This window comes from Rhea americana, unplaced genomic scaffold (genome assembly GCF_003343005.1).
Source record: "Rhea americana isolate MKP2758 unplaced genomic scaffold, rheAme1 scaffold_1, whole genome shotgun sequence".
NCBI lineage: Eukaryota > Metazoa > Chordata > Aves > Rheiformes > Rheidae > Rhea > Rhea americana.
In genome coordinates, this window is record NW_028185038.1 from 4919977 (window position 1) to 4935949 (window position 15973).

Sequence of the window (15973 nt, forward strand, 5' to 3'; positions counted from 1 at the left end):
CGCGGAGCCGCTCCCCGGGAGCCGGGCTGCGGCGCCTGCGTGCACCAGCCGGCGCTCGAGCTCTCGGCGGAGGCGCCGAGGGAGAGACCGGCGCTTCCGGAGCGGGGTCCCGCGCCGCGCCGAGCCGAGCCGAGCCGCGCCGAGCCGCGCCGCGCCGTCCCGCCATGGGCCGCCTCCAGGTGTACCTCTGCTGCTGCCTCGGTAATGCCGCCCGGCCCCGCTCCCGTCGCGGCGCCGCCGCCGTCGGGCAGGGCGAGCCCCTGCGCGGCCGCGGGCGGCTCCGCTCACCGCGCTCCCCTTCCCTCCCTCCGCGGGAGCGCAGGGCTGTGGGCCGCGGCGGCGCAGGAGCCCGAGTACAGCTACGGCTGCGCCGAGGGCAGCTGCTACCCGGCCACCGGCGACCTGCTCATCGGCCGCGCCTCGCGGCTCTCCGCCTCCTCCACGTGCGGCCTCCGCCAGCCCGAGCCCTACTGCATCGTCAGCCACCTCCAGGTGAGAGCGCCGACGGCGCCCCGACGGCGCCCCGGCCGCGCGGCCCCGCGGGGCTCGGCGGGCAGCGCCGGCCGTGGGGCGCCCGTCTCCGAGGAAGCAGAGCGAGCTGCTGGCTCGCCGGCAGCCCCGGCGCCCTGGCTGCGTCCCCCCGTGGGCGGCGGGAGCGAACGGGCGCACGGCGCCGTGGGGGGGAGGGGGGCACAGCTGTAACGCGGGGTGCCGGCTGTGCGGCAGGGCACCGGCGTGGGGTGCAGGGCGTGGGGCAGGGCAGCGGCGCGGGGGGCAGGCTGTGGGGCAGGGCAGGGCGGCAGCAGCTCCCCGAGCCGTGGCCGTGGAGCGCGGGGGAAGGAGCGAGCGGCGGCGCGGCCCCGCGGCGCCTTGGCCCGCCCTGCGCGGCGGCGTCTGGACCGCTTCCTGGCTCGGGTCTGCAGCGCGGGTTAGCGCCGTGGCCGCTGCTCTGCGGGCACGGCCGCGTTTGCACGGCCTCCAAGGGAAGGGGTGCGGAGGAGGTTGTCCCGTGCGTCTGCTGGAAAGCGCAAGGGGGTTGGATCTGTAAGCTGGAAGAAGCTTGTTTCTGAGACRGCATGGCTGATGGATAAGTGTAAAAAAACTAGTAAAGGGAACTTGGTGAAAATGAATTAAGGGTATAATCTCCAGCCCTGTTTACTGTGGAGGCAACGGGACCAAATTCTGTCACTACTGCGGACAAGAGCCYTGCTAAACTAGCTACATAATGTGGTCCATTCGCACCCCGAAGTTGCCCCGTCTCTCCCCGGCAGCGCACACACGTTTGCTGTGCTGTGCTGCTCTCGTCTGCTCGCAGTACTACGTGATTTAACGTGGAGCTGAGATTTGGAAGAAGGTTTTCAGCATGTGTCAGCACTGATGTGTAGCAGGACTCCTTTAACGTTAGGATCTCTGTCGAACAAAATAWTGCAGGCCGGATTTTTTTGGTTTTTGTCTCGAGCTGTTGAAGTGTCAGAGCATTTTGTAGTAAAAAGCACCGCTTGAGAAGCTCAGATGTGCCCTTACTCCCCATCTTGCAGCCAGCATTTCTGTGTCTGTCTGGTATGTCCCTGGTTATTGCCGTGCTGGTGAAGAAACCCATCAGACTGTGCGTGCAAACAGGTCCGAGTGTCCTCTTAGCACCGTGGGTTTGAACGTACCGAGCGCTGTGCAGGATGGGGCCCCTCAGGATTTTGATGGGAGAAGGAGCAAGTCCTCGTGTGAGGTGGTGCCCATGCGGGATGGAGCAAGGAGAATGGAGGATGCGAGAGGGGACATGTCCGCGGTGGCGCAGGTCGCGATGCGGGGGCTGGTCCGGGGAGGCGGGGGCTGGTGGGTGGCAGCTGCCCAGCRGGGAGGATTTGGCACGCACCATGCCACGGCCAAAGCTGAAATGGGTGAGATGGAAAGCGCGTGGCACAGACCTGCCCACTCTCGTGTTCCTGCTGGTCTCCCTAGCGCTGCCGGCGGGACAAGGCCGCCGTGGCGTCCGGCAGTGGTGAGCTGCTGGGACTCCCTTCCTGCAGCGTGACTAGCTCTCGGTGCCATCCCCTCCTTTGCCCCCTCCAGTCTGTCAAATCGTGAGGTCTTTGGGGCAGGAACACTCTTCTAGCTAGGTTCGCATCCTCCCTTGCAAAATTGCGATGGCGTAGTACTGCTCTGCTACAACGTTAAAATAATGTTGTTCATCAAAACTGTCTTGATGGATTTTTGTTCTTCTGGTGAAGAAGCATCCAGCGTTTCAACCAGGCACGAGCCAGGCTTGCATCCAACTGTTTTTTAAAGGATGCATCTTGTAGTGACCACAGCTGGGTTGACGTGCTTAGCTGCAGATTGCAATTCCAGGTGTACGGATGCTGAATTCACAGTARAGTTAACCCTGTGCTAAAAGGACCCCGTCACTGCAGCACTTGAACCTCGCTGGAGGGTTCTGTCACAGGGAGAACTTAATTTCCAAGCTATTTCCTAAAAGCCAACATAATTTCACACATATTTTTGAAGGTGCAATTGTGTGTGTGTGTGTTTATACAGAGTCAAGTCAATGATTTTCCATAAATGTTGACCTTGATTCTAAATTCTGCAGGAAAATATGTATTGCTGAAAGAGATTTCCTGAAACYAATTTAGATAGAAAACATACCTCTCATAAAACTAGAGTTTATTGAATTCCTGGCATATTTTCCATCTGACTTGCAATTTGCATTTAATTCAAAAAGGTAAATACACTTTATCGGTTAAAAAAAAACCTTTGATGCCTCTGGCAGGCAAAATGGCTGGAATGTGATACTGATGGAAAATACTCTTATCTGCAGGAAACAACTATTGCCCTTCGGATAAAATCGGTAATGCTGATTATCTTGTTGTTTCAGGAGGACAAGAAATGTTTCATATGCGACTCAGAGAATCCCTTCCACGAGACTCTCAATCCTGATAGTCACCGCATTGAAAACGTGGTCACCACGTTTGCTCCGAACCGCCTGAAGCTTTGGTGGCAGTCGGAAAACGGTATGCGGCTCGCCTGGGAGCCCCCGCCAGGGCGGGGGGTTGTTGTCGGACCTTCTTTTGTTTCAGGCCACCTTGGTGTTTGCTCTTATCTCAAGCCTGGCAATTAGCGCTGCTGGCGGGAGCCCGCGGAGAGCAGGGGGCTGAGGAAAACCGGCCGCCGCTGTGCGCGCCGGGCCCTCGGCAAAGTCCCGCGAGCCCTCCGGGAGCGCTGCGCGGAGTTCTCCGAGCACTTCCACACGAGCTTTTCCTCGAGAGAAAAGCTCTGCGCTGGCTCCGGCGTTGCTGCCGCTGCCGAGGGGAGCGGGAGCATCTTCCGGGAGCGAATATCCCGGCGGCGCCGCGGGAGCCGCTCTGCCCGGCGCCGGCGCGGGGCCGCGTGCGGAGGGGGCTCGGCCGCCCGCGCAGAGGGGGCACGGGGACGGCGAGGCCCCGGCCCCCCGGCCCCCCGAGGAGCGAAGCGCCACCAGCCTCCCCGCGGGGCAAGCTGCCGTCCCGCTGCCCCCGTCCCGCTTCCTCTGCCGAAGGAGGAACTGAGCGCCAGAAACAAGCCTGCAAGTTAAAAAAAACAAAAAACAAACAAAAAAACCCCCCAAAAACAAGAAGAAAAAACACATTATTTTGTTAGCCTTTTTTTTTTAACCCTTTCTCTGTCCTTTACTGCTCTGCCCCTTTTATGCTTATGCTTTTGGCGTGCCAGGATGTACAAACTAAGGAGCCTAGACTTTCTCAAACAGCAGTCCTACCAAAAAACCCGTGAACCAGCTCTGAAAGCCGGATGGACACGATGGGGCTTCTGTAAACATGTGTGGCAGTGGCTATCTTGCCGTATGTCAAAATAACACAGTGATGTTTGCAACGTTGCTGTTGCCCGATAAAGAAAGGTTTTCGCTAAATCCTTTTTAACCATTTAGACTAAGCTAGCAAGCCGCTTGTCTCCACTGATGATTCTCTTCTGGCCTTCCAAATAGTTCATGTATTTTGCAACAGGCTTTGCAGCATTCACACAGAAAAGTTCTTAGCTCGTAAGGTCATGAAAGTGTCCTTCAACGATAAAAAACAACTGATTCTCTCTGTCTAATTCATATTTTCTTTCATTTAGGAATACAGCATAAGGGATCATCGCTGCATATTCTATGGGAAGTTACAGCTTTTTGAAAATTAAGCCTTTTATTGGATTATTCTTTTCATTTCTTACTCTTCCTCCCCCCGTAAATATTACTTGATTTTTTTATATATATATTTCTCACCACAATGTAATTAGTATCCAGCTGTTTTGAAAGGTCTTTTTCACATGACAAAATAACATTTCTAACTGTTTTTCTTCCTTTCCATTTGGAGTCCTTCACCATATGTAGTCATACAGCACGGTTTGGAAAACTTCTTGCTTGTCACCAGTCAGAGGAAGACTTTGGTGATGACGAGAACCAATCCATGAGTTTCTGCCGGGGTKAATTAGCACAGTTGTGCTCCCTTCCTCCGCTGATGCCCGCAGCTCTGGAGCCAGGTGTGAGGCAGAGCCGTGTCACCTCAGGCCACCAGCCAGAACACTGTGACTTGCTCACAGGCAAGCACTGGTGTGATAGTTGGATTAGGATTATTTCAAAAACAGGCTGCAAATGAATTGTTACTGCCTTAGGATGGACAGGAGAGTCCAGAGCCGGTGAAGAAAGATGGGAAATACTCCCAAATTGTGAAATTTAGGGTGTCAGGACTGCAGGCACTCATGGGTCTGCTGCTAAGAGAAGAGCTGCTACATGTGGGCACAGTCCAGGGTCGCCGGCGAGGTCTGCCCTCCTGCATCCTCCAGGTTACCAACCGCTGAGCGTAAGGGCACTTTTGGTCTTGGGCTTCGGGCGTAAAGTGTTTGCTGCAGATGATGGGCACTGTTATCCCACGTGTGGTGCAACCTTCAGCAGGTCCTTGGTCCTCCCAGCAACCTTGGGAGCAGGTCCTCTCCAGCCAGTCCTTGAGGCTGTGCTAGCACTACACTGCATATCGCTCCAGTACAGCAGAGCCTAACGACAGGGAAAAGCGTCTGTCACCGGAGCGAGGAGCTTCTGGGGWAATCGTGGTGCAGAGGCTGACGGGTGTCCTTGTTTTCTTTTCTTTGCCCCTGCAGGTGTGGAGAACGTGACCATACAGCTGAACCTGGAGGCTGAATTTCATTTCACTCATCTCATCATGACGTTCAAGGTAAGGAAGCCGTAGTGTGTCCCAGCCCTCCGGGGGAGCGCTGGCTAGTGCCTGTTCGGCACGCCTGGGCGTCGTGACCCACGTCACCGCTTCCCTCCTTCCTTGGACTAAAGAAGATGTGTAACACAAGGTACTGTAAAATCCCAATATGAAGAAACAGACTTTAAAATGTTTATTTTAAAGCACCTTTGGTGTGCAGGGGCAGTGCATAGGGACTGCGAGTTTCTCATTTTTGTTAGGTACTCTGGATGCATAGATAACACCTTCTTTGGATAAACTCAAATCTCCTAAAATACAAGGAGATGAGAGCTCTCCTCTGTCATTGACATCCATTTGATATTTGGGATTTGGGCTTTGTTTAAGCTATTTTGCCTGAATTTTAGAGTTATCGACCATTAACTGCTGTTGAACCCGCATAGGAATGGTGAGTTGTGACTTGTGTTTAAACTTTCAACTGTGAGAAGCTGTGGAAGGAATTGCACCAAAGCTGGATTTTACACTGTTTGTTTCTCTCTCTAGTGTTTGTGTTTTAGAAGATGATTAGCAAAATCGTATGGTAGCAAAGATTTTTCCTTAAAAAAAAATTGGCCGTGGGATCAGTTTTCTTTTGGCAAACGGAAAGGTCTTCAGGAAGAATGAACATCTGTACACAATGTGGCTTTGTTTCTTCTCAAACAGATGTCTTGGAAGGGCAGATTGTCTCCCATGTGTCCTAAATCACAGCAAGTACTCATGGCAACCTTCAGCAGAGGTTGCAGGGACTGCACTTCTGCAGGCCCCAGTCCCCACGCTTTGTACGTGAACAAATTTGCCTTGTTGGCTTTCGAGGAGAGCTGCTGGCTTTATCTTGGGTGTCTCCCCCTGCCCAGCTCTACTCTGGCAGTGCATGGTGGCTGCAGAGGAGTGGTGTCCTCTCCTGCCACCGCGGTCAGGGACTGCTCCGCTGCAGGGAGCAGCAGGTACAGGGACGGAGACCGTGGCCATGGTGCGTAGGCGCAGTGGGAGCGCGAGCGCAGGCTCTGGCTTGACCTGTCATGGCCCCAGGGCACGCGTGGGGCTGGCGGCTCAGCTGGCAGACGCACCGAGCACGGAGGGCTCAGCAGACTATTCCCACGTGAAACCCGCTGTGGAAGGTGCAGATGTTGCACGTGCATGTTTTTGCTGGTGTCAGGATTTCCAAACCGAACGTGGGTGGCAAGCGTGACCATCCGAAATGGGGCCAGGGAGGGGGTGGTGGATGGGGACATGGATTAGCTTGGGGCAGGGAGGACACGCTGGCCGTGGAGGCAAACGTGGGAGGGATTTGGCCCACACCAGGGCCATCAAGGCTGGCAGGGACAGGACTGTGGGGTGCCCTGGGGAAGTCTGTTGGGGAAGGACAGTTTTAATGATGATTTGTTGACTATATTTGTGGGTTTTACACTTGAGCTGCTTCACCTCTGAGTTGCTACACTTTTTCTTTGTAAGTTGTAAGGTATTTGTAAGATATTTTCAGCTAGAAAGCAGAAAAAAACTTTCCTTCCAACTGTGAAAGAAATGTTTTTGTGCTCAGCTCTTTGAGTGTCCTGTCTAAAAATGTAAAACTGATGAAGAGGCTGCTGTTGGCGTTAGCCAGTTAGTGCAAGACTGGTGTTAAATCGATATTTGCATTTTGAAATGCAGTTCATAAATTGAAACATTAAGATCATCATAAGATTTTTAAATTAAAGGGTAGGGATTAAAAATATTTTAAAAAATCCCAGTACCTAATTCTTCTTGAGTTGAATGCATGTAGCTAAGAAGGAAGGTGGTTTAAAACAAATGGAGCCTGCCAGAGTTTGGTCAAAGCCAGCTCAAGTAGGGTCACTGGGACGTGTGGGAGCCCAGCACGGTAGGAATGAGTGAGCTGAACTTTTTGATCTCCTTCAAGAGGAAGATTTTCCTTAGTGCAACACAGAGGACAGCTCTTAGGGCACGGTRAAAGGTAGTGTGGACAGACAGAGAGAGAGACGTCGGCATTAAGCCTTTACTGTCCGTCCCAGAGAACTTGCTCAGCAAGAATTTCCGAGAAAATCGGCAAGCCCTGAATGTGGGTGCCCAGCTCTGCCCAGGCCTCCCAGTGGGGCAGGAGATGAGGCCCATGAGGTCTCCACCAGCTCCAAAASTGGGAGATAAAGCAAGGAGCTACAGCAACCCAGAAGGCTGCGTTTCTTTCTACGAACAGTGGAAAACAATTTTGTTTCTCTAATGCCCTACTTCAACCTGCAGTTTTAAAGGGGGATTTGGAATCTGAGAAACATAGAAGTTTGCTTGTTGGTTATATGTTTATTTAACAGCTTTTTTATTGGAAAACTAAATGCTGCCTTTTTAAATAGATTGATTTGTTGTGGGTTATTTCAACAAATGTGATGATCTGCCTCTGAGCAGAAGGTAGAATATCAGTAGTAAAGGATAAAAGGCCAAATATTGGAAATACTCAGTGCAGAAAGGGAGAGAAAGCTTAAAATGCAGACTTGTGAATTGCTCATACTTACAGGTACGAACTGTAAATGCGAGTGGTAATGAATAGCATACGATCTCTTCCGATTTTCTTATTGTTAGACATTCCGTCCTGCTGCAATGCTGATAGAAAGATCATCTGATTTTGGGAAAACGTGGCAAATATATAGGTATTTTGCGTATGACTGTGAGAGCTCATTTCCTGGAATTTCAACTGGACCCATGAAGAAAGTGGATGATATAATTTGTGATTCCCGATACTCTGACATTGAACCTTCAACTGAGGGAGAGGTTAGAGTGCTTTCGTTTATTTATTTATTTTTCATACAGACTTTCCTCTGTACAAATTCAGGTCCTCTTATTTTTGAAGCTGAATGTTTCGTTGTACTGTTTTTCCTGCAGGTAATATATCGTGTTTTAGATCCTGCTTTTAGAATTGAAGATCCATACAGTCCAAGGATTCAAAGTATGTATGCAGTTACCTTCCACTCTCTTTTGAAAGCATTTCTGTATTTATTTAGTTACTGTTAAAAGGCTAATAAGCCATGAAGTCATGCATTAACCTGGAAAATAATTTTGAAATTAGCCATACAGCTTTTCTTCCCGACTCAGACAGTGATCACCTGGGAAAATAAGGAATGGCGTTGTCTGCTCTAGTGAATGCTGTTATACATATCATTGTATTTGGTCCTTTTTTCATTGATCAGGCAGTTATTGTGATCCCCTAATTGTGCGCTATTCTTTAAACAAAGAATTAGAACTACAAATAAATCATTTTGCGTTTCTCGCTAAAATCATAAAACATAAGACTCCTTGATGTTACTCTTGTTACACTCTTGGTGTTACTGAGTCCACAGGGATCTGATTGTAAAACAAAAATGAACATAATAATCTTTCAGGGTCATTAAAATCGCAGAGCGCAGACAGACAGTTGCTTTGCTCTGGTGTGGCTAAAAGAGAAGCTTCATTAGGCATTTGGCCTGTGTAGGGCCCTGCAGAGTTTGGCCTGAAACTTGACCTCTGATTTCATTTTCGTTCTTAGTTTCAGTTAGCATCCTTCAGTGTCAAGTTAACTGGAGCAGAGGAAAATAACTGAAATAGAAGAGTATCTGCTAATGGCTGTATCAGTTGCATGCTTTTTAACCAAAGTTTTAAAGGAGAAACTATGATACTCTGCTTTCATTGGCTTAAAGTGCTACTTCAAGCCCAGTTTCCACCCTGTAAAAAAACACAGGCTTCAAACATCAAGTATACAAGTAGATAGATTTAATTGCTGGATTTTTTTTCTTCCCACGAATTACCCTGTGAGAACTTTTACTTTGTATTTGTTTAGTGATAAGTTGTTACATTTTTCAGCAAAATAAAACATTAGCTAGGAAGATTGGGCATATAAGGAAGAAAAAGACATTTGTGTCTAGTTTTCAACCAAGCTGTTTTCCAAAAGACTCATAATTCTTAAATTGCCTGATGTCCTTGTCAGCAGTTCCTTAATATCAGGTCTAAACTAAGTTACACGGTTATTAACCTAGAGTAAATCATTGCAGTTTCTGGAATTTGAGACTATGAAGTGACGTGATTTCAGTGATGTGTAGTGTATGAGCCCAGAAGTTCGGTCCGATACGATGTGCTTACAGGAGGAGCGCTATCTGGGAAGTCGCRTGTTCAGGCTGCCGCTCTCCTGGCTTCCTCCCATTCAGTGCAGTAAATAATTCAAAAACATGGGTTTTCTTGGTGTTCCCCGCAGACCTATTAAAGATCACAAATCTGAGAATCAAATTCATCAAGCTGCACACGCTGGGAGATAATCTCTTGGATTCAAGGATGGAAATCAGGGAGAAATACTACTACGCCATTTACGACATGGTGGTTCGCGGGAACTGCTTCTGCTATGGACATGCCAGCGAGTGTGCGCCAGTGGACGGCTTCAGTGAGGAGGTGGAAGGAATGGTAAATATTCATACTCTTCTCCACAAAAGCTTGCCTGATTCTGCCTCTCTTAATCTCTGAGCAGTGATATAAAGATATTAAAGCAGGAAGATGACAGGGACTGGCTTCTCCCTCTACCATTAAAATGATCTGTCATTATTGGTGTTAATTAAGCACAGGGAGCTCAGGTAAGTTGAAAATTATTTTAGCAGACTGAATTTCCTTTTCTGATTATGTTAAAGATGAAATTAAAGGCAGCAATGCAGAAGGAGAATTGGCTGTATGCAGCCAGAGCTGAGTCTGCTGCTTGACCTGATTGCCCTACAATGACCTGAAATAAGGGCACCGAAGGCTGAAACACCTTCCTGAGTCAAGCACGACTTGTGCTTGTATCGATCCTTATCAGCTGAGAGGCAGACTATCAGTTTGCATAGCTAAATGCATAATTAATTACCAGCAGGCTCTCAGAGAAAACCCCGCAGCCTGGGTGGCATGCTGGTGCCGGAGTGCCACATCCTTTCTGGGCTCTGGTTTTCCCCCTGATTTGTGCCTGACGAGCAGTAATAGGACTCCTGTTAATGAGTGAGCTATTAACGGGATGAAAACGTGGAGGCACATGGGAAGGAGCACGGGTGGCCCCGGGACGCGCTCGGCAGGAGCGTCCCTCTCCCCTGAGCAGCAGCAAGGTGGGCTTTCCTGTGGAAGGCACAGCTCTCGTCCCCACCACCGAAGGTCACGCCTGCACCGCTGTGTCTGCATCCTGGTTCTGCGCGTGCTGAACCCTTTCGATAGATAAAGCCCATCCAAGATGCAGTGGCCTGTTGTCTTTACTGATGCTCCAAGAGCAAGGTACTGCTTGAAAAAAGCCACTGGGCTCTGAAAAGTGGCATGCTGCTGTAACTACATACATGTTAGTAGCTAATTAATAGCTAATCAACAGCTAATTATTAGCTCCAAGAGGCTTTTGTGATTACTTGGGTGGGACTGTGCTCCCCTTGTTCCTGTGTGAAAGCATTTATTCATGCATTAGTTCCGATAAGGAAAGAAAGACAGTTTTTTATGCCTACATTTTTATCTAGGCAGGTGAAGGACGCTCTGTGGCCCTTTATGTCCTCTATATGCAATCATATGCATTAAAGTATATCCATAAGTATAAGCAAAAGTATATCCAAAAAACATATGCAAAAGTATATCCATTATATACTAGCTGTGTTTTGAACAAACTGGAGGAGCGTCCTTTTTCTCTGCCTTTTTTTATAACCGAATATATCACTCTCATTTTTCTGTTTTAACGGTAGGTCCATGGGCACTGCATGTGCAGACATAACACCAAAGGGTTAAACTGTGAGCAGTGCTTGGATTTCTACCATGACTTACCCTGGCGACCAGCCGAAGGCCGCAACAGCAACGCATGCAAAAGTGAGCTTAAGTAAAATGCAGACCTGAGGCCCAGAATATTTTGGGGGGGACTGGGCTCTTACTTTGCTTTTTGTCTTGTGTCGTAGAGTGCAACTGCAATGGCCACTCCAACCAGTGCCACTTCGACATGGCCGTGTACATGACCACCGGGAACACCAGTGGGGGCGTCTGTGACGACTGCCAGCACAACACGGTGGGGCGCAGCTGCGAGCAGTGCAAGCCCTTTTACTTCCAGCACCCCGAGAGGGACCTGCGGGACCCCGACGTCTGCGAGCGTGAGTGCCGCACCGCTCCCCGGGCCGCGCGCGCGTCCTCTCCGGGAAGTCGGAGAACTCGGGGCGATTCGGAGAACGGAGAGGAGCCCTCGCTGCGTCTCGCCCGCCCGSCCCTTCCTGCAGCCAGCGCGGTGCTCGTGGCGAGGGACCGCTGTTATCTTGGAGATCTTGTGCCTGCCTTGGCTTTTTTCTTTCCAAGAATCTGGAATTATTGGGCCATTATACATTCAACTATGTCATGTTAAATGCTTGTAATAGCAATACCCACCTGGTGCAGAGCAAATGACTTTAAGCAATTTGATGATGTGAGAATTGGCCTTTTTTTCTCTCTCTCTCTCTTGCTAGCAGTTAACGTGTGCAATGCTTCCCTCGTAGCTTGTAACTGTGACCCGGCTGGGTCCCAAAACGGTGGAATATGTGATCGCTAYACTGATTTCTCCACGGGTCTGATCGCTGGGCAATGCCGTTGTAAATTGTTTGTGGAAGGAGAGCGATGYGACCTCTGCAAAGAAGGGTTTTACGGCCTGAGTGCCGACGACCCAGCGGGCTGTCAGTGTGAGTAGAAACATGTGTTCCTTAGTGTGGGATCAAAAGCTCTGGGAGGAACTGGTGGGGCTGGGTTGTGGGGTGGGTTTTTGTTTGTTTGAGTTCTTGTTTTTCTTAAAGGAAACCTATTCTTATAAATTTGCTGTAACTTGGAGGCCCCCYGCCACCAAGGGGGGGAGAGGCCCCCCATTCCGCTCCCCAGCTGATCCTCCTAGTACGGGCCCTGGAAATAGGAGAATCCTCCTAGTATGTTTTTAATTGTAGGATTCTGAGCCAGGGACAATTTGCTGGGGTGAGTGGTGGGAAAAGTATGCCATAAATCTCTTTCCTGGGGAATTAAAGGAAGTTTCATGGTAAATATTTAAATTGGACGCTGCGTAAAAGGTAATTGAACCCCGTGTTTTAACTCACCTATTTGTATTTCCCAATTGCAGCCTGCGCGTGTAATCCCCTGGGGACCCATCCCGGAGGGAACCCTTGCGATTCGGAGACGGGGAGCTGCTATTGTAAACGTCTGGTGACGGGAAAGCAGTGCAGCCGGTGCCTGGTAAGCCGCTGCGGTGGGAGYGGGCTGGAAGACACGGGCGCGAGGGAGAGCAGCGCGGGGAAGCGCGGCGCCAGGGCTGGGGCGGGTTGGCGGGTCGGGTGACGCAGGGGGCTGTGATCTCCCCGAGGTTTGCTCGCGCCCCGGGGCCGGCCGGCAGTGGGAGGGGGGCGGCCGCGGCTCCGGGAGGGGGGCGGGAGCGCCTTGGCAGGCGGGTGGGTTAACCCAGCAGCCCGTGACAGCGGTTGGGGTGTTTTGCCCCGCAGCCCGAGCACTGGGGCCTGAGCAACGACATGGATGGATGCCGGCCTTGCGACTGCGACCAGGGGGGAGCCCTGAGCAACAAGTGAGTCTCTGCCCCGTTGCTCTCTCTTAATCGTTCAGCCCGGTGCGCTTCACTTCGTTTGCAGTCGCAGCCCCCAGGGCTTCGTGCGCTCTGGAGAGCTGCATTTGTAAGCATCTTTACCCTCTGGCGTGCGGAAAGTGGCTGACTTTGAGCGCGGGAGGTAGTGAGGGACGTGCCCGTGTGTTTTCCGTGCTAGGGCCRCCTCCGTTTGCACCACCAGTGCGGAAAAACATGTGAAACTGGTTTCAGTGTGGTTGTTGCCTTCTCTGAGCCAGGCTACAAACCAGCCGCGGGCTCGTTTCCATCTTTCCTGTTGAAATCATTGCACGATCCCTGCCAAACRTCACTGTCCCCGCAGCGGAGCAGGAGTCGGACCGTGCCACGGGCAGACAGCTGCTCCAGGGCTTTGCCCCGCGCACGCGCCGGGGACACACGGGTGGGATGCGGAAAAGTGTCCTTTGGGCACACGGAGAGTTTTCGTAGGAAAACACAGATTTTGTAGATGCGTCCGTGGGGCCGTGTCTGAAGAGTCCTGGCTGCGACGTCTGCTCAGGGAGCCCCGAGGGCGGCCAGACCCTCCTGTGGCGGGTTCAGGGCGCTTCGCAGCCTGTTAGGAGAGGCCTGAGGCCAGGCTTTCGGCAGGGACATGCCCCATCTCTCTTTTCTTTTTTCCTTTCCTTTTTTTTCTTCTCTTTTTTCTCTCTCCCTCTCCCTCTCCCTTTTTCCTTCACAGCCCCCTTGCAATGTCTCGCTTTTGCCCAACCTCTGCGGCGTTTCCCGGCAGGGGGGTTAGGTGTCTCCCTCCGGACCCCTCCGACCGGCGGGGGCACGTTTGGGACCAGAGTGCGCRGGCGGGACGTCCGCACCGGGGGTGGCCAGGGGGCACATCCCGCGCGGCGTCTTCCCCCGCCGCTTCCCACGAGCGGTTGCCCCTCGGCGGGCAGCGGCGGAGCCTCTGCTCACGGCTGCTCTGGGGTCGTCGCTTGSACGATGCGCTTGCACGTGCCAGCGCGGGCACAGCTGGGCGTCGGGAAGCACCGCGTCTCCCGCGCCGCGTCTGACGGGTGCAAACCCCCTCTTCTCCCCTCGCAGCTGCTCGAGCGAGTCCGGCCAGTGCGAGTGCCGGCCCCACATGTTCGGCCGTCAGTGCAATCAAGTCGAGCCGGGCTATTACTTCATCTCGCTGGACCATTACATCTACGAGGCCGAGGAAGCCGGCTTTGGCCCTGTGAGTAGCAGTTCAGATCCGYCGGTCAGCACAGCTGTGGGAAAGTTGTGTTTAGCCGCTGGGTGTTCAAAAGAGCCTATTGCATAACTCGATTATTTTGCAAGGATGATGTAGAAAAACACAAAATTGAATCTTACCAGAAAACTGTCAGTCCGTAGCTGTTCAAGCTTAGTATCAATAAATAATGCAGTAATTTAGGGGGAGAGACTCTGATTTTGCTTCGTGAACCTGTTTCTTTGGTCGCTGACTGTACAGCGTGTTTCCTGCCTCTGTCCCTTTCTTCACTCGCTGCGTGTGCCCTCGCTTCTCTTTTCCGCCTGTCTCAAGCGTGCCGCAATGCCGCCCTGGCCCTTTTCTTTGCTGCTGCAGAAACGGGAGAGAGGACATYTAAGCGCAGTGCCATCTGTTTCGGAGTTTCCATAAATCAGTGGGGTTTCTTTATTAATGACCAAAAATACAGCTGATTGTGGAAGAAATGGGTCTTGTACGCGAGGTTACCTCTGGTTGGTTGTGCCCACTGGTCCCACATATCAGAGTCTTTAGTTCTTTCCATTAAATGAGCGTGCAGCCTCGCTTTTAATTCATTAATGGCAGCTAGGTGATTATATCAATTAGATTTGCCTCCAACAAGGAGACATGGAGATGGGCTAGTGGAGCAGCAGATACTAGTCTGCCTTTAATCGGGACACTTTGTCCTAATTTATTTACTTCGAGCAAAACGCAGTCACGCTGCGGTTTCAGCCAAAGCAGAGTGTTTTYGCTGTTGGATGATGCCGAGAGCCAAGGCAGGGTCGAGCAGAGCGTGGACCGCAGCGGAGGGTGTCCTTTGCGTTTTYCCCCGAAAGCCGTGTGCTCACTCTCATCCCACCTCCGGTCCTCCCTGGAGAAGTCTGTCCCTTTGTCCAAAGCCAAAGGGTGATAATTTATAGCCCGGCTCTCTCCAAAGGGTGTGGGAATACATGAAGAGACATCCTGAAGTGATAGATACAGTGACATTTCCTTACATTTTATCTTTTTCTGCTAAAACAATTTCCTTAGGAATGCACAGGATGTTGCTTTATAGAGGGAACTATTCATGGACGCAGATGTATGTGAAACAGGAAGTTTGGTGTCAAAGATTTACATGTTCTGGTGCCTCTCATTGGCTTTGTACAGAGAGTAGCATATTAAAAAAATAACCTCTGTCTCAGACTGAAGGGAATAGTCACATTGATTTACTATGTTTAATGTCAATAGATAAGTAAGAGCTTTGCTGTTTAGTGACGCTCTACTTGATAGCCAGGGTCTGCTTTTAAAATGTTGCCCTGATCAGTGGTTTGGTTTGGCCTGGCACAAATCTATCAATCTATTCAATAATGAAATTATCACTCAGGCTGGGCAGGTAATATAGCGGTTAGCTATACACCATTGCATGTAAATCTTACTGCTATAAATACGATGYGAAAGTCATTAGAGCACGAGTTATGTCCTGCCTTGGTGACCATAATACTTCTGGTTTGGGTGAACTAAATATTGTAGCTGGTCAATGGCTTACTTGCAGCAAGTTTTTAAATGTATTTGTCCATTAAGTGGATGAATTGGTGCWGTGTTGTTATTTTGTTATACTGTATTGTTAAGGAGAAAGGCACCAGGGTGCACAAACGAGTGTTTAAAGGAGAATTTATGTTCTCCAGGATGCAGACGATGTATGTAGCGACCCAGGAGTGATCTGTCAACACCGACCCACTGGGGCAGGYGCTCCAGTGGGGCTCGGTACCTACTTTGGTGGCTACTGCTGTGGGAATATTCGCATCTAATTTGTCATSTCTGTCCCCTGTCACTGCAGGGAGTCAGCATAGTAGAGCGGCAGTACACGCAGGAGCGCACGCCATCCTGGACTGGTGCTGGGTTTGTGCGCGTCCCGGAGGGGGCCTACCTGGAGTTTTACATCGACAACGTCCCCTACTCCATGGAGTACGAGATCCTGGTTCGCTACGAGCCGCAGGTGGGCCGGCGTGTCGGAGCGAGGCGCCCTCG

At 51.1% G+C, this 15973-nt stretch overlaps 1 protein-coding gene across 1 annotated transcript in view; it reads left to right on the forward strand.

Annotated features, from left to right (window-relative positions):
• Positions 1-23: 23 nt before the first annotated feature.
• LAMB1 (laminin subunit beta 1) overlaps positions 24-15973 on the forward strand; it is a 40668-nt gene continuing 24718 nt past the window's right edge. Inside the window, exons 1-14 of the mRNA XM_085297902.1 lie at positions 24-201; positions 323-492; positions 2867-3002; positions 5122-5195; positions 7776-7964; positions 8076-8139; positions 9418-9620; positions 10898-11018; positions 11105-11293; positions 11669-11848; positions 12274-12386; positions 12650-12729; positions 13822-13957; positions 15783-15941. Coding sequence (XP_085154028.1) covers positions 165-201; positions 323-492; positions 2867-3002; positions 5122-5195; positions 7776-7964; positions 8076-8139; positions 9418-9620; positions 10898-11018; positions 11105-11293; positions 11669-11848; positions 12274-12386; positions 12650-12729; positions 13822-13957; positions 15783-15941 — 1851 coding nt within the window. The 5' untranslated portion in view covers positions 24-164. The remainder of the gene's footprint in view (positions 202-322; positions 493-2866; positions 3003-5121; positions 5196-7775; positions 7965-8075; positions 8140-9417; positions 9621-10897; positions 11019-11104; positions 11294-11668; positions 11849-12273; positions 12387-12649; positions 12730-13821; positions 13958-15782; positions 15942-15973) is intronic.